Genomic DNA, 19,360 nt, shown 5'->3' with positions numbered 1-19,360 from the left:
ATGTTATCAAGCACATGTTTGTGGTTTAAGACCAAGTGGGGAATAATTCTGAATATTGTATAATGCAGAGTTTTATGTGCATTGAACTTAGAACTACAAGTACACTTGTACCGGTACAACACGATAATGCATCTCTTCATTTTCCATTGAATGCCTTTTGCCCATTTGCATTGAACTGCTAAAATATCCATGGTCTGTACTAGGTTCCTTCAAAGCAGTGGGTTATTAAAGAAAGGTTGATCGTGCCAACCTGATTTATAACGTGCCTTTGATACATTTGTAGGCATGCGTGACATACAAATTGTATTGAATGATAATAAACTACAATTACATCATGTATAGCATTCATAATCGATTCTATGTACACCGTATTGCAGACTTTTTTCAGCAACAGATGAACAAAAGCTTCTGACTAGGCTTGCAGCTGGGGGTAAAGAGTAAATTAATTAAATACAATAGCTACTAAAGCAGCCTCTTGCACTGGTATGCTTTTTGCACATCCAGCTAATAGGTCGGTAGAGCTTCAGCCTAGCCATTTCATCTGTAGTCCATGGCCTGTCAAATTAAATTTGCATGTGCACGCATTCACCATTTGTCAAACAATTGTGCATCAGTTTGTTTCATCTGAAGTAATATGCGCTTTGTAGATTCAGGATTTGAGACTGCTGCACTGAATGATAATGCAAATCATTCAAAATCAGAGCGCAAAAAGGGAAAATGCTTGAGAACTGCTGTACCCCGCATGATTTGCATTGATATGTACTTTACCTTAAATGCAATTGGTGGAGCGCTGCTGAGTTCTCAGATTGTTTAGGGTACAGAATCGTAAGATTGCATTATAAGTTCATTGACATTAGAAGTAGGAATGTATCAAACTATCAAAGAAGCAACAAGCACACATACTACATTGTACATACTGCTCTACTTGTATGACAGTTTAATATCTTTTTCCTTCATGTACGGATGTATATTTGTATCTGGTTGAGCTGTACATACATTGTACAACTTAAGGTACACCTAATTTCTACATAGAATTACACTTTCCATCAAAGTACAGAATTTGTAACTTGTCTATTATAATTTAATAAAGGGCAGTTATGATTGTCAGCAGAGTGAGAATTAAGATCGCATTGAAGAATGTTGAGGGGCTCTATGATTGGTTTTAAATGCTCAGTTACAATACATGTATGTAATAATTGACAACAAATGGAATTGTAACTATGATACGTCAAGTGCTCAGAAAATCTTCCCAGTCATGTTGAAATTGCCAGCGATACACTGACGAAGAGTTCACTTTGATATCAGTTGTGTGCTCAGAGTTCAAAAAGAGGATAAGGGGGCAGAGACACATGAGAGTAGTACAGCTGTATTGTACCAGATCAAAGCTTTAAACGTGGGCAATTTCAATTATGCCTTAAACATTCTAATGATTCCAAAGTCTAGCAGTTATATGAGATGACTTTGTGCAACACAGTCTTCATTTGCAAGTCATTGTTTGCAGAGAGTGTGGTTGTGCAATGTGCCAAAACATTCATGGGCTTTATAAGAATGAGAGAGACTCATGCATGAATGAACTTGTGTAGGAATGAAGGCATTTTGTTTGTTTATAATGTACACATCGTACGTGTACCTTCGCTATGAAGGTAATTTTTTTTTGTGGGTATTGGTTTGTTTGTTTGCAAAATAATAAGTCAAACAGTTACAAACAGATTTCAATGAAATTTTCAGGAAAAAGTTAATTAATGACACGAGGAACAGATAACTAGATGATGACAGATATCTGGATCACCATCTGGATCATCATAGTATTATTTTTGTGTGTGTGTATTTTTGGAGTCGAAATTGCAATATGGGTGGAAATGAGCTGCTCTGTGGCAGAGGTCTGGGTTCTTCAAATGCTTTTCTTGTTACTTTTGTTTTCTTTTGTACAGTTTTGAGATATTGTGTGTTTTGTTTTGTTTTTTGTTTTTGTTTTTCATCAGAAGCAACAGTTTTGCAGAATATGTGCAACTAATGATTGATTTTCTTGGATAATCTTTAAACATTTAGACTGCCTTCATATTTAGATAATAAGCATTCTTCTCACTCATTCATTTGGCTGATGATTGCTTCTGCCTGAAGTGAGAAGGCCCATGATTGAAATAGCCTTCAAACTGAAAAGGGGAGAGTAACAAGCATGATTTAAAATGCTGACTCTAGACAAAACTTTCCTTGATACCTAGTGTAGACATTCACTTCAAAAATTAGGTGCTTTATCGAATGATTGAATAGGTGAAGAGTTAGGACTTAAAAAAAAAAAGGCCTTTTAGTGTCTAGTATCAGCAGAGGCAAGATAGAAATGGGCAGAAATTCAATTTCTTCTAGTGATAACCCTTTGTATACAATGTATATGCTGTTTCATAGAATTACACTTTTGTGAATTGGAAACACCTGCAATTATTTTCAAACCCCTTGTGGTTGGTTTGTTTGTTTACATTTGTCTAATGTGCAAAACATTGCTTTGTTTCTATTATGTAACACTTTGGGGAATGTGTAGGATGAATGAACAGAGAATGAATCTGTGCTGGAAATATGTTGCAAAGCAGAGCCTTTCAATCTCCGACAGATTTCAAATCTATCTAATAGTGCCAACAACAACGACACTGACAACAACAACAACAACAACAATGATAATATGGTGTTTTTCTTTATCCAGGGCAGCTTCTGCAGTGTTGCCATTGTTCGATCAGAGGCCCCTGCCATTGTTATAACCCTAGCATTGGCAGGTGCCTACAATGTTGTATACACTGTGGTCAAGAGGGACAGTCAGGTGGGTAAAAATATCTTGTCCAGGGACGTAAGGACAGGACGGGATTCGAACTTTGGTCCTCTGATTGAAAGTCAGGAGTTGTATCCACTATGCGACAGTGCTCCCCTTATGTGTATTGAACACTCAGTCATATGCCATGGGCACTGCCGCTTTTGCTGGCTCGGCCTGACATACAAAACGCATGTATATATGGCAGTCATGGTAATACAATTATTTTTGTCCGTGAGTCCGTGGGAGATGGTGAATACCCGTAGTTACTCCACTGTCGGCATGTTTATGTTGCCCAGGTTGCCAGAATGCAGGTGCTGATAATCGTGTTTTCACAATCCTAACTTGATTTGTAAGTTGATGTTGTAGGCCCCAGCAGGTACTGTAGTTGCATATGGTGGACTTCATAAAGTTATACAGGATGGAAGGTAGATACATTGTATTCTGTGTGTATTTCTGATCACCACAATAGCTGCTGGAATGTGAGCCTGTACAATGTATTTGGCCTTTTTACTGCTCAAGTTTAATTTCTAAAATTCTGCTTTTTGGATTATGAGTATCATTTGAGCATTGTGGTACAGTAGCACTAATACAATAATGAGTTCAAGAAATCAGGGCTGTTGTCTGTACTGTATGGATACATATTACCCATCTAAACACAGCTTGCTCATCAGTACAGGCTGTATGACAAATGTGGGGTTCTTGTTTCCTGGTGACAGGTCTGTGTGTCAGCTGAATTAATTGCATTCTACGGTAACTCATAGTGCTGTTTCTCTTTGCAGTTTGCTGATTCATGTCAAAGTCGTAACTCAGTGTAATACTTTCAGTCAACCAATTAATTTTTTTTTTTGAGAGTGTGGTACTGCTGTTGACCAGCTGAACATCAATAGAAATATGATATTGCAGTATGATCAATGTAACACCATAATGCACAGTTTAAGATATTCTCTTTACAATACATCATGCACATTGCAAATAATGCCATCAGTAACCAGTGACTCATAATTTCCAAGATACACACATGTAAATGTATTTGTGCCTCTTGTATCTGTTGTAATGCACACTTACACTCAGACACAGACACACTAACACACTCTTATGACTGTAACACCAGCCATTCTGTGTCTGGCGGACATCTATTTACGTACGTCTGCTCATCCCATGACTTACTAATACTTCTCAATGATATTTTATGTATTGCCGCTGCATTGGTACACCTGCCTTTTCAATGCCACTGCAAGCATCATCTAAATGGTGTCATTTTGTCTTCTCCGCTTCATCAGTACAACTGTACACTGCTTGGTCACAGTGGATACAACCACAGACTCTCAATCATGCGGTATCCAGTGTTTTTGTCTGTGCCATCTTCATTACCTTGTGTATTTTAGGCACTGATGTCTACAGGGAATGTCCGGATATATCACATATTTGCCAGTCATTTGAAGCCACTTTGCTGCCATCTTACCACACTCATTGACATACACTTGTCCACAGAGCTCATAATATCACATGTTTCTGGTGACAGTCTCTGTTGGAAAATGCATATGCCAGGGCTCGACACTAACGGTGACCCGGTGGCCCGGGGCCACCAAAAATGCACGTCGGGCCACCAAAATTTCAGAAGTGAAGAATTTGGTGGTCTAATCGGGCCACCAAAAAAGGTCGGATGTTTGCCTTTGGGCCATCAAAAATAAAAGTTAGTGTGGAGCCCTGCATATGCCCTCATGAGAGTGTGCATGGTAATATGGCGGTGCAGCAGCTTCAATAGTTTGTACAGTGTGAATGCACTAATGCTGTAGAGATCAGTGGTTGGAGGGACATTTGATAAAATCATTGTTCCCATATTTGAATGCTAGGAAGCATTTGGCAGCTTGAAAAAAAGAAAAAAAAATCTTCCTCAGTGACCATGTAACCCATATCAAGTTAAAATCCAATCCCTTCAAATACAGCGACAAAAATTTCTTTCAATTTGATTAGTGTCAATGCTGATGAAATGAATTTTCTTGTCATGTTTACCTGTAGGAGCTCCTACCCACAAGTAGGCCACTCGACATCGCCATTGGCTGCAAGCATCGAATCACGCCACTCTCCTGCTGGCCCACGGGACCCCACGGAGGGGGACGCTCGAGGTGACGTCCGCGGCAGTCGGGATAACTCGCCCACCCACTCGTGCCTCAAAACGCCTTCAAACTCTTCCAGGAGGGCCCCCACTCCAGACCCCCAACCGGCGATGACCGCGGCCCCGACGGCCGCCCCAACCATCACGTCCTCAGCTGCCAACGAGACCAAGAAGGTCTCGACCAACGTTGCCTCTGCGTCCATCACCATCACCACCATGAGCAACTGTGCGAATCCCCGGAATTATCGGGCGGCTGCTGACCATCATGGTAATTTTCAGGGCACCTTTTCGAGCGGCTATTCACATAGAATTTGATGAGTTAACTGATAAGATCCAGTAGTTTGCTGAATGGAAATTAGATTGTTTGAAATCATAGAAAACTTGATAGATTAATAAGTATGAACTTGTCATGATGATTGCTAGATTGAAGGACAAGAACTTTAAAACTTATAATGTGGACAGTTAACTCTTTATTCATTTGAATTTACAAACAATTTTGCCTGAACCAAAAGGTGTTCTTTATCACACAATGAGTGTCACAGGAGCAGCAGTGGCATATAGCATTAAAAGTCTGGTGACTTTCTTTGTAGCTACAGGTTAAATTGCAACATTTATAGTTTGTAGTTATAGGTGATTTTAGATACAGTACAAGCATATTTCATTGCCCCTTTGAGAATGAGTTTAATGTAGTCAGCCATTTCATTCTTATTGCATTCAAAGCCATTAGAACAATGTCTGTGTCTATAAAGTGTTGTATGATATGGAGAAGAACCTCACCATCTGTATTGAATTACATTCATAATTGTGGACACAATAACTGAATGAAAATTGTCAACACTTCAGACAGAAACATGAGTAATATTTCATTGACTGTATTCAATTTGATTATTCTTGAAAGTAAGAGAATATTAAGCAGATGGGTGAAGGCTGAGGTGTGAATTTTCTTCACTTTGATAATACTTCCTGTTTTTCCATAACTCAGTTGAGACTTCATACATTCTTGTAGTCTGCTGAATTTGAAGTGAAGTGTTATGTTGTTGTTGTAAATTGAAGTTTAATTCATGTGTCACAATGTACATCAATTTGAATTATTTGATTGATTCGCAAAGGATGACAACCTCCTCACAATAAAACTGTCGTGATGCTGATTGATATGTCTCCTTGATATTCAGGTCCTGCCAGGAACCAAAACTGCTCAACGGGCTCTTGCAAACTTCCAGACAGGGTTACCTTAATTGTGGAGAACACAAGATTTGTGGTGGACCCATCCAACTTCACGGCTCATCCCAACACCATGTTAGGAAGGTAAGAACTGCGAAGCTCCAAAAGGTCATACATGTATCTGTTCATCAGTGTGTGTGCATGTGCATTATAGAGCCTCTTGGTTATCATTATTTTAAGCTGAAATAGATCCATCATCATCTTCATCTTCATCATCATCATCATCATCATCATCATCATCATCATTGTAGAAAGTATTAATACTAGCAGAATAACAGGAAAGAAAAGAAAAGAAAAATGTCATAAACATAATGTAATATGAACAAAAAAAGCATGCATTCTTTGAATTGCCAGGGTCAAATCTTTTGGCTCCTTTCACATGTAACCTTTTGACTCAAACCCAGTGCATGTTAACACTAAGAAATAAGTATAAACAATAAAATATAAACTCCACTTTAATAGGTCACTTGTATTGGACTCCCCTTTCAAACCCTGTAGGATATTTAAAGGTACAATTGTAAGTAGGTGTAAACAATAAATTATTGTTTTGGTTATTGTACCATTTGGCCATCTGTATAACCCTGGGGCATTTCATGAAGCATTTTGTCTGATATATTTTTTTTTTCTGACAAAAAAAGTCAACGGTCAGGGTCAAAGGCAGTGGACTAAAAATCTAATTTTTCAGCCATACATTGTAACTTGAGGTAGGGTTAGGAATGTCCAAGGGTAATATTAGATTTGAAGGAGCTACAAGTGAAAGAGGAGGTACTGTAGGTTACTGGAAGTACACATGAATGTACGGTCAATGGAAGGTAGGTCAGATTTCAAGTTGTTGTTGTTGTTGTTTTACTTCCATCAGAGAAGATGGCTGGATAGCCCATATTCAGCTGCAATAGCTCGGTCTTCCATGGGGTCCAGTTGGATGTATAGGGTGGGACCACTTCACTGCTCTTCACAATGAATAAGTGAAGTGGGATCTTTTGCGTGCATGAGTTGTGACTCTCTCACACACGGGACCTCCATTTTATGTCCCATCCAAGGGACAGAGTGTTTTGCCTCTTCTGTACTAGAGGGGACAGTATGATTACACACAACATTGCTCAGTGGGACCCGAGGATGGAACCGGGGTCCTTAGGATCATGAGGCAGACGCGCTACAGACTGAGCTACTCACCGCCCTGTCATATCTTCCTCAGAGCTGCCAACTAGTACTGATTTTCAGTAATTGTCCCCGCCGAACGAGTTCGAGCAGGGGACTATGAAACGGGCTCCGTACGTGTGTGTGTCCGTGTGTCCGTCCGTCCGTCCGTCCGTGTGTCCGTGTGTCCGTCCGTGTGTGCGTCCGTGTGTGATCAAAATCTTCAAATTGCTACTTCTCTGTCATTTATGAGCCAATTTTGATTCTGTTTGCTTTATATGATAGCACTACATGGGAGCTTTGAAACTTCTACACAGAATTTCAGTCGTGACCTTTGACCTTGACCTTTGACCTATATTGTACATTTTGCTACAAAATGCTACTCCTTCGCCATTTCTAACCCGATTTCGATTCCGTTTGCTTTATGTGATGGCACTAGGTGAGGGCTTCAAAACTTCTACACAGAATTTTGACCTTTGACTTCTTTGACCTTTGACCTTGATTTTTGACCTGTATTGTACATTTTGCTACAAAATGCTACTCCTTCGCCATTTCTTACCCGATTTCGATTCCGTTTGCTTTATGTGATGGCACTAGGTGAGGGCTTCAAAACTTCTACACAGAATTTTGACCTTTGACTTCTTTGACCTTTGACCTTGATTTTTGACCTGTATTGTACATTTTGCTACAAAATGCTACTCCTTCGCCATTTCTTACCCGATTTCGATTCTGTTTGCTTTATGTGATGGCACTAGGTGAGGGCTTCAAAACTTTTACACAGAATTTTGACCTTTGACTTCTTTGACCTTTGACCTTAATTTTTGACCTACATTTTTTGTACATTTTGCTACAAAATGCTACTCCTTCGCCATTTCTTACCCGATTTTGATTCCGTTTGCTTTATGTGATGGCACTAGGTGAGCGCTTCAAAACTTCTACACAGAATTTTGACCTTTGACTTCTTTGACCTTTGACCTTGATTTTTGACCTATATTGTACATTTTGCTACAAAATGCTACTTCCGGCGGGGACATATGCACCGCGTAATTTCTACTTTTCCTTGTTTCTACTGAAATTGGACAAGAATACTGAAGGTTACAAGCAAATTACTGATTTTAGAAATCATTGTCTGTGATAAATTCTGTAACACTGTTAAGGATTACTGATTTTCACTCAAAAAGATGCAAATTACTGATTTTCAGCCATCAAAGTACTGAAAGGCTTTTACAAAAGTTGGCAGCTCTGCTTCCTCAAGGAAAATCCAATATCAAAGTTATTCTACACATTTGTGTGTACTTAATAAATATAAATTTTGAAATTTGTACTTTGTCCAAAAAGGGTTAAAGGTCAATCTTCAAGGTCACTGTTCAAGACCAATAAACGCCATCAAAATGTAAATCAAGGGTCACTCATTTACAATGGCAGGTACATAATGACTGAGTGAGGAGGCAAGGGTGCAATGTACCCCAATCTATTAAAAGTGGAATCGTACTAGCAATTTGCATGAAATATCATGATAACATGAAAAAATGAGAGATAGGACTATTTATTGTTTGCAAGGATATATACACGTATCAAAGCAACAGCCAGAGTATTACAAAAGCTTTTCAGGCTTGCGAGATGTTGCAGTCATACCTATCTGCTTATAGTCAGTGACTGTGGCATGTACAAGGTGTTGTGCAATTGGGCCAGATATGCCGAAAACACTGTCATCTGCATTTCATACTAAAGTGGCCAAGCAACATGGCATAATTTTCATGAAGTTATTTGTGTAGCTGCAGTTATTATGAGCAGAGACCAGTCGTGGCTCTGCTTTGTTGTGTTCTAGGATACCCCAAAGCATAATCAAAGAGGCCAAAGTTTAGATGTTACATATGACTGAAAGAAGGATCACCTCTGCCAGAGGCCAGACGTCATGCATTTGAGATGCTTGCTTAATGACATCATATGAAACAACAGTGTTCCCACAGAAACAGCCAACAGCTGTTGTAGCTATTACTTGTCGTGTAGACTCATGGTTCAGACTTGTGGTTCTCATTAATTTGTAATGTCATGATCCTTGGTACCATTATTTATGTAATTGTTATTGACATTGTTATTATTAGTAATAATTGTTATATTCATATTTTTATAAATATTTTTAATATTAAAGTCATTGTTATTATCACCATCGTTATCAAAATTTGATTTAACTTTCAAATTTAGTTTGCTGTCTGCATCTTGTGATAATCCTGTCACTGCAGTGTGAGCTTGAGAGCTACGTGTACATGTACAATGTAGGTCTTCCAACACTGTTTTAGAAAGATACTAACCCACAAAGCTTTGAATGTTTTCAGTGTCAGGTAATGTTTGTTCAGGGTAAGCTTCCCCCCTTGGGCAGTCATTACTCAAATGTTGCTTTCTTCACCGATTATGCACAGCAAACCTTGTTTCGACATCTGTGGGCTTTGTAACATGGTGGTGTCATGAATGATTTTGACTGTTTGTTTTCCAAGGGTATTATGCTGTTAGAAGATAATCTTGTAAGCACAACAGTGCCCCACCCCCCTAGTGACAGATTACCACTCCCGCGCTCCCACCACAAACTATGCAACTACGTAAACCCTCTGTTCTCCCCCCATGCCAACTTCCATCAAAACGTAAGCATTTGTAACAATTGAGCAAGAAAACATGTGACGTGAAAGTGTTTGTCTCGACATATGAAGGTGGTAGCAAGTACAGTGTATAAACAAGACGTGTGACTCAAACGTGATTCACTTGTTTTGACAAATTTTTGCGAGCCATGTATTTGCTTTTGTTTCTGATCTTCCCCTTGTCCCCTACCTCTTTTGTCATGTGTTCCGAGTATTTGCACACTCACAAGTACCTGGAAAAGGGGGTAAAATAGATCAAAATGCATCCTAGTATACCTTCTTTCAAATAGTGCATATCCCTGTGTGCACTTGACATGGCTTGACATGAGCAAGTGCCAGTTACGTTCAAGATTTGTCAGTGTACACTTTTTAAAAATATGTTTCTTGGCATCTTGGCCTCTGATTTTTATGGTAAAATAGATTATGCCAGGGGGCATTAAAGGATCTATGCCTTACAATGTACATGTATTCAAGCATTCTCATTTCTCTTGTTCACAAAGAAAGTATAACTGCCTTCTCTGTTATGCTTTGATGGGCTATGATTTATGATGAAATAGATTAGGTACGCAAAAGGTGTTATTGGATCGATGCCCTATTTATTCATTCTGCTTTCTTCTGTTCACCAAGAAGTGTAGCTTTGCCTATCAACAGACATCATGCTAGTGTGCATACTACGTTGTATGTCCATATTTGCAAATTGCAGATACAGTGTAGATTTAGAACATTCTGTACTGTAGAATGCTTGTGAGATTGCTCTTTTTAGTCAGAAAAGTTATGGGATATAGAGTATATGGCTGTGCATTTTTGTTGCATTGAGAACCGTATGGTATTTAAGGTCTTGGTCTGACCCGTCGTGGTAAAGGTAGGGCAGGAGGAAACGGGAGAAGGTATTGAACCTTCTGAAAGGAGCCCCCAGTGGAGGAAATGGGTTTGTGGAGCAGGAAACAGTACCACAACCCTCACCTTTTGTATGTGGTCCTTGCTCGACAATTCTTCCTTATGTCGGCTCTGTTTTGTGTTCCTCCCCCGACCGCATCAACCTACATGGTATTTGACAATTCCTCGATGACTTGCATGAATCACACACGTTTTGTACTTTTGTAATTCTGCGGAGAACCATTTGAAGGACTAGAAAACAAAGCACAAAACCACCTTCATTCAACATGAGTATACACGTATCTTTTACCCCGTTGCAGAAAAATGGCAAACATGTCATAGAACCACTCTGGCATTTACCGAGTGCCATCTCCCTAGGAATGAGTTCATTGCATGCTGTCCTGTGTATTTATGTTCTGAAAACACTATACAAAGTCGTTGTCTGTGTGATACGGTTTTCAAGCCCTCTCATTTTCATCAGAATTTACTGTGAAGTAGCCATTAACAGTTAAATAGTCATGTAGCATTGCTTGTCTTGTTATTTCTGCAGTTGCAACTTTGTTTGTGCTTTTGTAAACTGAAATACTTTCTCCTCTTTTTTTTGAGGGGGGGGGGGGGGGGGCTGAGACAAAATTTTCCAGCAATTTTTATTGATTTATCTTTAAGGGATTAGTTTGCAACATCCAGCAGCAACATAAGGGGAAGGCAAGTTACATGACTTTTGTACTGTTTTGTTTGTTTGTTTGTTTTTTGACCAAAAATACTACAGGTTTCACAGAAAGTACTGTTTTTCCCCAAATGTCCTGCTATACATGCCGATTGCAGGAAAGGTCAAGTACTACAGCTGTATTTTCCATCAAGGCTGCAACACTGTATACAAGGTTGGCATCCTGCATAAGTCATGAAGAACACACACACAAAAAAAAAGTGTGCTCAAGAATTTGATTTCTGCTTTCCACAATGTTTATAATTGCCTCCACATTTGATTTTCCATCTCCCCTCTTTGTCCTCAACAGAATGTTTAGCAATGGTGTAGATCACACAATGACCAGGCCGAACGACAAAGGGGAGTATGAAGTGGCCCATGGTATCTCAGCGGAAATATTCTCCTCCATATTGGTGAGTACTTTGTCTGCGATGTACCCATCAGTTGCCAGAGAACAGTTTGCTGTAGTTTGGTGCTGTGCCATTTCATTATGATATTAACTGTTCATTGATGGTATATAAAATGAGTACCTAACTCTATAGATGCCCTGTCATTCAATCCCTTTGTATGTAATTATTTCAGCAGTGAAGGTTCCAAAGTCTCTTCATTTCTAAATTTACTCTAAATCTGAAATGGGCAACAAACTTTAGAAGACACTTTTTGTATAAAATCTCCTTTTAATTTTCAGCAGGTTTTTTTTTTTTTTAATTTAACCAGTTCTTCTCCAACTTCAAATGTGCATAGATATTCAGAGTTGCCAATTTAGTGATGAAATGATGATGATTACTGCTATAAAATTCCCAGGGACTCAATGGATTATTAATTTCATAAGCCAATACTGAGTTATGAAATATATGAGAGCAAAAAAAAAGTCCTTTTATGAGAGTAAGGATGCAATGCCATTTTTATGCCTCCGCCACGAAGTGGTGCCGCAGACATTATGCTTTCGGGTTGTCCGTCAGTCCGTCCGTCCGTCCTTCCATCCGTAATCAATTTTATGGACAGTGTAACTAAAAAAAACCGTTTGAGGTATCGCTATGAAACTTGGCATGTATGTGTATGAGTGGGTGAAGTTGTGCCTATCAACTTTTAGGTGCACATGCTCAAGGTCAAAGGTCAAAAGGTCAAGGTCAACTCCTTAAGATTTCACTATTTCCCCCATATCCATGCAATGCCTGAAGGTAATTTCTTGAAACTTTGTGTATATATGTACTACCAAATCAAGATTTTCCGGAGAGAGTTTCGGGTCATGAGGTTAAAGGTCAAGGGTCAAAGGTCAAGTCAAAATGTTGAAATTTCATGTTTTTCTCCATATCTCGCAAATGGTTCAAGGTATCTTTGTGGAACTTAGTACAATATTATATACATGTACTGACTGGCAGTGATTATCTAGGGAATTTTGGGGTCATGGGTCAAAGGTCAGGGGTCAAAGGTCAAGGTTAACTCCTCAAAATGTCACTACTTCCCTCATATTAATGTAATGCTTGTAGGATTTTTCTTGAAACTTGATATATACATGTATTACCTGATAGATATTCTGTGGGAAGTTTCTTGCCAGAAGGTCAAAGGTCAAGTGAAAGTGCTCAATTTCACCTCCATATCTTGAAAGTAACTCAAGGTATCATAATTAAACTTATTACATATTTATGCATGTTCTACCTAACAGTGATTCTCTTTGGAACTTTAAGGTCAAAGATCAAAGGTCAAAGTCCAGGTTTAAATACTAGTATTTTACCATTTACAATACTGAAATAACACTTTTCTCTATACGTTGAAGATTACTCAATGCATAAACTTATAAAAGGGTCAAAAGTCAAGTAAAAATCCTCAAATCCCCAAATACCTGCACTCTGACAATTTAGTCATTCATCCAATCAAACCTAGTTCAAGGAAAGTGAACATTCAGCACATTTGTGACAAATCTGTCATTCTGATATTTTGCCAATTATGTGAAACTGTCATTGCACAATGTCAAGACATTGTATTACAGACCTATTAGGAGATCCATGCATTATGGCGGAGGCATACCAGTCGCCGTAGCAACATTTCTAGTTTAACTGCATTGAATGAGGGGATTTGTATTGAATTCCAATTTTCTGCATAGCATAGGACTTATTTTACACTGTCAGAATCACGAATAGACCAAGTGACTCTAAATAATGTCATAAACAAAGCCTGCTGTTTGATTTCAACAATAACAATAAAGCACACCCTGAAAAAAACAACAACAACACTTTTTTCAACTCAGCAATTCACTTCTTTTTCTTTTTCTCCTGAGTCACATAAAAGTTCTGTCTACTTTCAAACTCTTGATAGAGTCAAGGATATTTGCGCCTTGCGACCAAATTGCCTGAAAACCACAAGTTGCTGGTGTGTCAAATGAGTTAATCATGTTTGTCCTACGCAGAGTTTTCTGTATTAGAAGGGGCCAAGTGACGGATGCTGCCCTCGCTTGTTTGCTCCTGTGCAGAGCCCGGTGGCACGTCTCTCAGGCTCAGTGCCGTTGCCTGAAGCCCCTTCACTCTTCTAAGTCATGTCCACATATCTGATTTGTTTGGTGGCAAGCCTTTTGATTTCACTGACTTTTCATCTCACCAGGAATTCTACAAAGTTGGCTGCATCCGTTGTCCCCCGAGTGTGTCCATACAGGACTTGAGAGAGGCCTGCGACTATCTTCTCATCCCCTTTACGGAACAGACCATCAAGTGCAAAAACTTGAGTGAGTGCAAGTCAGTAGACTTTACGAGAGGAAGGGGAAGCTTGAACTTTATGAGAGAGTACGATGTTGGTATCGATTAACAGGTCCAGAGACTAGACTTTGTCTCAGATATAACATTTTGAGGATTCTCTCACTTTTTTGAGGAGCAATCATAAATTCAGAAAATGAATGCTCTTTATAGATGAAAAGATATCTGCAAGAAAATGATTTGGAATGGAATTTCTTTGTACATTGGATATTACAACAGATACACATAAAACACATTACAAGTACACCTGAAGACCTATTATCACAAGATGCAGCTGAAACTGAAACAGAAACATATCTCAACACTCAATATCACATACACTAGTACACCAGAACTCTCTTGCCCAACAAACTTACATTCCACACGATTTCTCAAATGTAATTGCACCAAAAAACAAAAAAACAAAACAAAACAAAATAAAAAAAGAGAGTATGCTTCATCAAGTCTTTAGGAAAGGAGATGGAAGTGGGGATGTAAAGCTGTCTCCAGTGTAAATAAATTTTCTTTCTTTTTTCTGTCTTACCACAAAGGATGCCTGTTACACGAAATCTCCAACGATGGGGCACGGCAGGAGTTCGAGAAGCATCTAGAGTCCATGCTGCTCCCCCAGATGGTGGGATGTGCCCAGGTAAGCAGTAGGAGGGGACAGGATGTGCCAGTCTGGAAGATGGGGGTGGGGGGGGGGGGGATGGGGCGAGGAGGGAATGGGATTGATTAGGAGCAAAGTTGACAAATCAGCTCAAACAGCCTGAGGCAGTGTGGCTTTCCTCTAAGTGATTTATTGAGATTGTAGAGAAAATGGACAGTTTAAGCACACAGAGGGGAGCGGATGTGAGACAAGTTTGATATACCAGAGAGAGAGAGGGGGGGGGGGGGGGGGGGGTGGGGGGTGAGGATAGGAGGGGTGGAATTGGGGAGGAAGGGAATGGGGGGTTAATGGGAGCAGAAACTTTGTAGCCTCAATGTCTGTAAATGCGTGATATTGGCTTCAACACTCTTAAGCTGCTTCCCTAACCCTGGCTTTGTTGTTTAGTGTTGTTTGTTCACAAAATCAAAGAGCATAGATACACTTCAACGTGTAATAGGTTTTGTGTTTAGTCACATGTTATTTAATACATCGTAGACTGCTCTCATGAAAACAAGGGGATTACACTGCTTCCAAGGCCACGTGGTGGGTAAGGAAGATGGGGGGGGGGGGGGTCGTGGAGATGATCGAATTTGATGTAAATGTTTATGTCAGCAGGCATGAGCAAATAAAATGTTATGGGATTTCTGCACTCCACTACAGTGTCCACTGCATGCGCTTTTTGCCATTTTGTTATTCATATGTAATTACTCAATGTGATCAGAGAATGATGTTCGCAACTTACTGAAGAGCACAGTCAATGCACAATGCTGTGAAAGACATGCAACAATCGCCATATTTATGTTTGATGCGCAGAAAGGGGAGCGGGAGTGCCACATCGTGATCCTCCTGGAGGATGACGTAGTGGAGTGGGATCCCGAGTACCCGCCTGCCATGGGGGAGGAGAACTTCCAGGTCATCTACAGCACCTCCCTCTACCGCTTCTTCAAGTACATCGAGAACCGCGACGTCGCCAAGTCGGTGCTCAAGGACAGGGGTCTGAAGAAAATCCGACTGGGAATAGAAGGTAAATGTGGTGACTTGTTCATCAATACTATTTTTGTTGTTGATAATAGTAATGATATTATTGATAAATTATCATTATTAACAAGTAACTGCAGCAATTATTATTATTGTTATTATTCTTGTTATTAATATTATTATTGTTATCATCATCATCACCATCAGTATTGTCATCATCATCCTTGTTATTGTTATCATTGAGATAATGTATGATGAAGCACAAATACTTGGTAGGAAAAACAAAAGACAGCAGGCTTGAAAATTTTTGAGTTCTGAGAAACATGGTGTCTGTTTACCAATAAGTAAAAGAATGTATATATGCTATTATATATATATATATATATAACGGCCACACTAGAATGTATAGAATATTCAAGGTCACTACTTTGAGTTCACCAAAGTCTTCATGGGGTGGGGGTGGGGGGGGGGATGTGCAATGTGATAACTGTAAAAATATAGAGCTTGGTGTATGCCTTTACTTAGAGAATCATCGTACACACCTGACTTTACATGATGAATTCTCTTCTGTTTTCAGTGTATCATATGTACAGTGTGCTTTTATTCATGACAGCATATAACCAACTAGAAGCACGCATCCTTAAAAATAATCCTGTACTTTTGGTTCATGAGAGCTTTCAACCAACTAGAAGCACCAGGGGAGCTCAGATCTCCATTAGGGCCCCAGGGTCACCAGTGCCACTGCATGACTGCATTCATCCTTTAAAACAATCCCAGATCTAGATCACCTGTTCCTTTCATCACATTGAACCTATCCTTAAAGTTTATCGAAATCTGTTCTTATTATTTTTTATCCTAGTAATAATGCCAACTGACAAAGAAAAAACAAAAACAAAAACAGCAAAAACCAGACACTCAAACATACGCCAGCAAAGACAACCTCTAGGTAGAGGTAATAATCCAGCAGCCCAACTGATTTTCATGTTCATGTTGTTCCTTTGCTGCAGGGTATCCAACTTACATGGAGAAAATCAAGCAGAGACCTGGTGGAAAACCTGAAGGTATTTTTTTATCATTTCAATCATGAATGCGAGACATTGAAGTAATAGTAGAAATCCATACATGTGTACATGTATTTCCACTGAATAATACAGAGAAAGAGAAGAGGAGTTTGATATCTATGAGTTCTTTATGTTTATTTGCCCAATTTCTATATAAAGTGCATTTACCATAACTTGTCAAAATCAAGGTGTACCTTACATTGCCTTTGTTCCTTGACAGGCTTACAAGTTAGTTAAAGATCATAGGTTCAAACACTGAACACTTGACTGGAAATTGTCTTGTTCTTGTATTTGTCGGGCTGGCCGTAGCACTAGTGCTACATTGTATGTAACAGGGCATTATCTCCACTGCTGTGCCTCACCCTGGTAAGTAAACATGAGGGGATGTTATCTTCCATATGTTATTGTATCTCGACCCAGCCCACCAGAGCTGGCAAGCTTGCTTGCTATAGTGCTGACCATTCTTTTGGTACCACGTTTTGCAGGTAATGATTGCTTGGAACAGCTTTGGGGAAAAAGAAAAGCCAACAAAGCCCAAAATGGACATGGATTAATTCTTTTAAAAGGAAAAAAGAAAAGGAAGAGAAACTTGAGCTTTGAAAGAGGTTATCCAGATTATGTATAAGGTTTGATAATGATGGCAGTATAAGTAAATTCAAGTGGTTCAAATCTCATGTAAACTCGTGTGGACTTTGTCTTTCATGAGCAGAAATTCACTAGTTCATAGAAAGTGGTTTTAAGAAACCGATGGCTTTAAGCGATATTGATTAATCATATCACACTTGCCTAAAACCAAGATATCTTTTTTTTGTCTGTTTCACAGTAATCTACAATTATGTCCAGAGGCCTTTCTTGCGGATGTCGTGGGAGAAAGAGGAACAGAAGAGCCGACACGTGGACTTCCAGTGCGTGCGATCGCGCTCCATCCCGAACCTGGCCCTGGCCGGGGGTGCGGAGGCACCCGTCAACCCCGACATTGCCCTCATGGGCCCCCAGCCCGAGGGGCTGCCTATGCTGCTCCAGCATCACATGGGGGAGCCGGAGCCTGAGCAAGAGGCGTAAAATGTTTTGGGGGCTGTGCGGGGAGGGATATCGTCACCGCTGGTAACATGCACGTACTTCCATCAGCGGATGACAGACTTGCCTCATATGGACACTCATAGTAGGTAAATTTGTGCCTGCATCTCACTTGTCCACCAAGGTGATATTTCCAAGGTGCTGGCTCTCTTTTGGGTTTACTGATACCATAAACTTAGACAGCCATGAGGGTGGAATGTGACTCTAAGAAAGAGGGCTCCAATCTCTGCTGTGCGAGCATCCGCGACATCTTTTAAGTGGCTGCCGGAAAATGATTGGCAATGACTTCAACGATACTTGTTCTTCTTGCTGAGGAGGGAATTCCCCTACACCGGCCAGTGATGCTGCCCGATGGATATGCCTCTCTCCTGATGTTTTCCCGCCACAAAGATGAGTCACGGAAACTGGAAGAGACATGGCACGGGTTCATCTCCTCCTCGGAATATCAATCATTCTGTATATGCATTCTGACTATGCTGAAGACCTGTCCAAGTCAAATTTTGGTAACTTTTGGGGTCGCATTTGATGAAGCCTTAATAACGTGTTGCTGTTAACCACACTAAAAGCCTCTCTGTCGGATGTGGACTAACCTTCAGAATTTTCTAACAGCCATTTGCATCTGATCTTTAATATGTGTGGATTCAAAGATGTTAATCATTAAACCAGCATGTTTACATGTCATAGCCTGTTAGTGATAGTTGAAAAACAAGCAAGAAAACACTCATCCATTCATCTATATCTGTGACTGTGTGCTCTACATCTTTGCAAGTTGACAAATGTATGCATTCCAGCAATGTGGAAAAGAGGCAACACTCACCCTTTTTGCGAAGCAGATTTCGGCTGGCATCATCACTTTATTCTCCTTTGTGCACATTATCTTCAGGAGGAAGAATCAGCAGTGTGAAAGTTACACTTTGTCACATCGAGACGACTTTTATGCCAGTGCATGTATTTTTGCTTGTCGGTGCAGGGCTGTGATTGCTGCTAGAATTGTCATGTGTCATATGTACGTTGTGCGGGATTCTTTTCTTGGAAATATCCACAACTGAGCAAGCAAGCACGTGATGAGTTATTCGCATTTGATCAGAGATACGAATCTCGTTTCTGCAATACACGTTTGATATAAAGTGCATTAATTGCTGCAAGGTAGCATAAGCATTTTCAATGGCATGTGTGGCTGTTACAGTGCAGGGTATTTGGATTTTTTTTTCTCTCTTTCTGTCTTTGTTCACATGTTGTCATCTCAAAATAATCTTACAAAAACTCTGAAAAAGTTATTTAAGGGATTCTAATTTTGGTCGAATGCTTCTGCTCCAATGTGCTACTAACTGTTGAGTAGGGATGAGGAGCGTCTATTTAAATGGTGTCATTTCATGTCTA

General features: G+C 39.8%; 1 protein-coding gene across 1 annotated transcript in view; it reads left to right on the top strand.

Moving 5' to 3' along the window:
* LOC139708888 (BTB/POZ domain-containing protein KCTD20-like) overlaps positions 1–18,371 on the top strand; it is a 30,549-nt gene extending 12,178 nt beyond the window's left edge. The window contains exons 3-10 of the mRNA XM_071620855.1: positions 4,820–5,184; positions 6,089–6,221; positions 11,800–11,902; positions 14,088–14,208; positions 14,767–14,864; positions 15,678–15,888; positions 16,850–16,903; positions 17,727–18,371. Of these exons, the coding sequence (XP_071476956.1) occupies positions 4,820–5,184; positions 6,089–6,221; positions 11,800–11,902; positions 14,088–14,208; positions 14,767–14,864; positions 15,678–15,888; positions 16,850–16,903; positions 17,727–17,965 (1,324 nt within the window). The 3' untranslated portion in view covers positions 17,966–18,371. The remainder of the gene's footprint in view (positions 1–4,819; positions 5,185–6,088; positions 6,222–11,799; positions 11,903–14,087; positions 14,209–14,766; positions 14,865–15,677; positions 15,889–16,849; positions 16,904–17,726) is intronic.
* The last annotated feature ends 989 nt before the right edge of the window (positions 18,372–19,360 follow it).

This window comes from Diadema antillarum, unplaced genomic scaffold (genome assembly GCF_040938485.1).
Source record: "Diadema antillarum isolate AM-2024a unplaced genomic scaffold, OU_Dant_1.0 scf00000037, whole genome shotgun sequence".
NCBI classification, from domain to species: Eukaryota; Metazoa; Echinodermata; class Echinoidea; order Diadematoida; family Diadematidae; genus Diadema; species Diadema antillarum.
The sequence above is the reverse complement of the archived record's forward strand: the minus strand, read 5'-3'. Positions and strand labels throughout refer to the sequence as shown.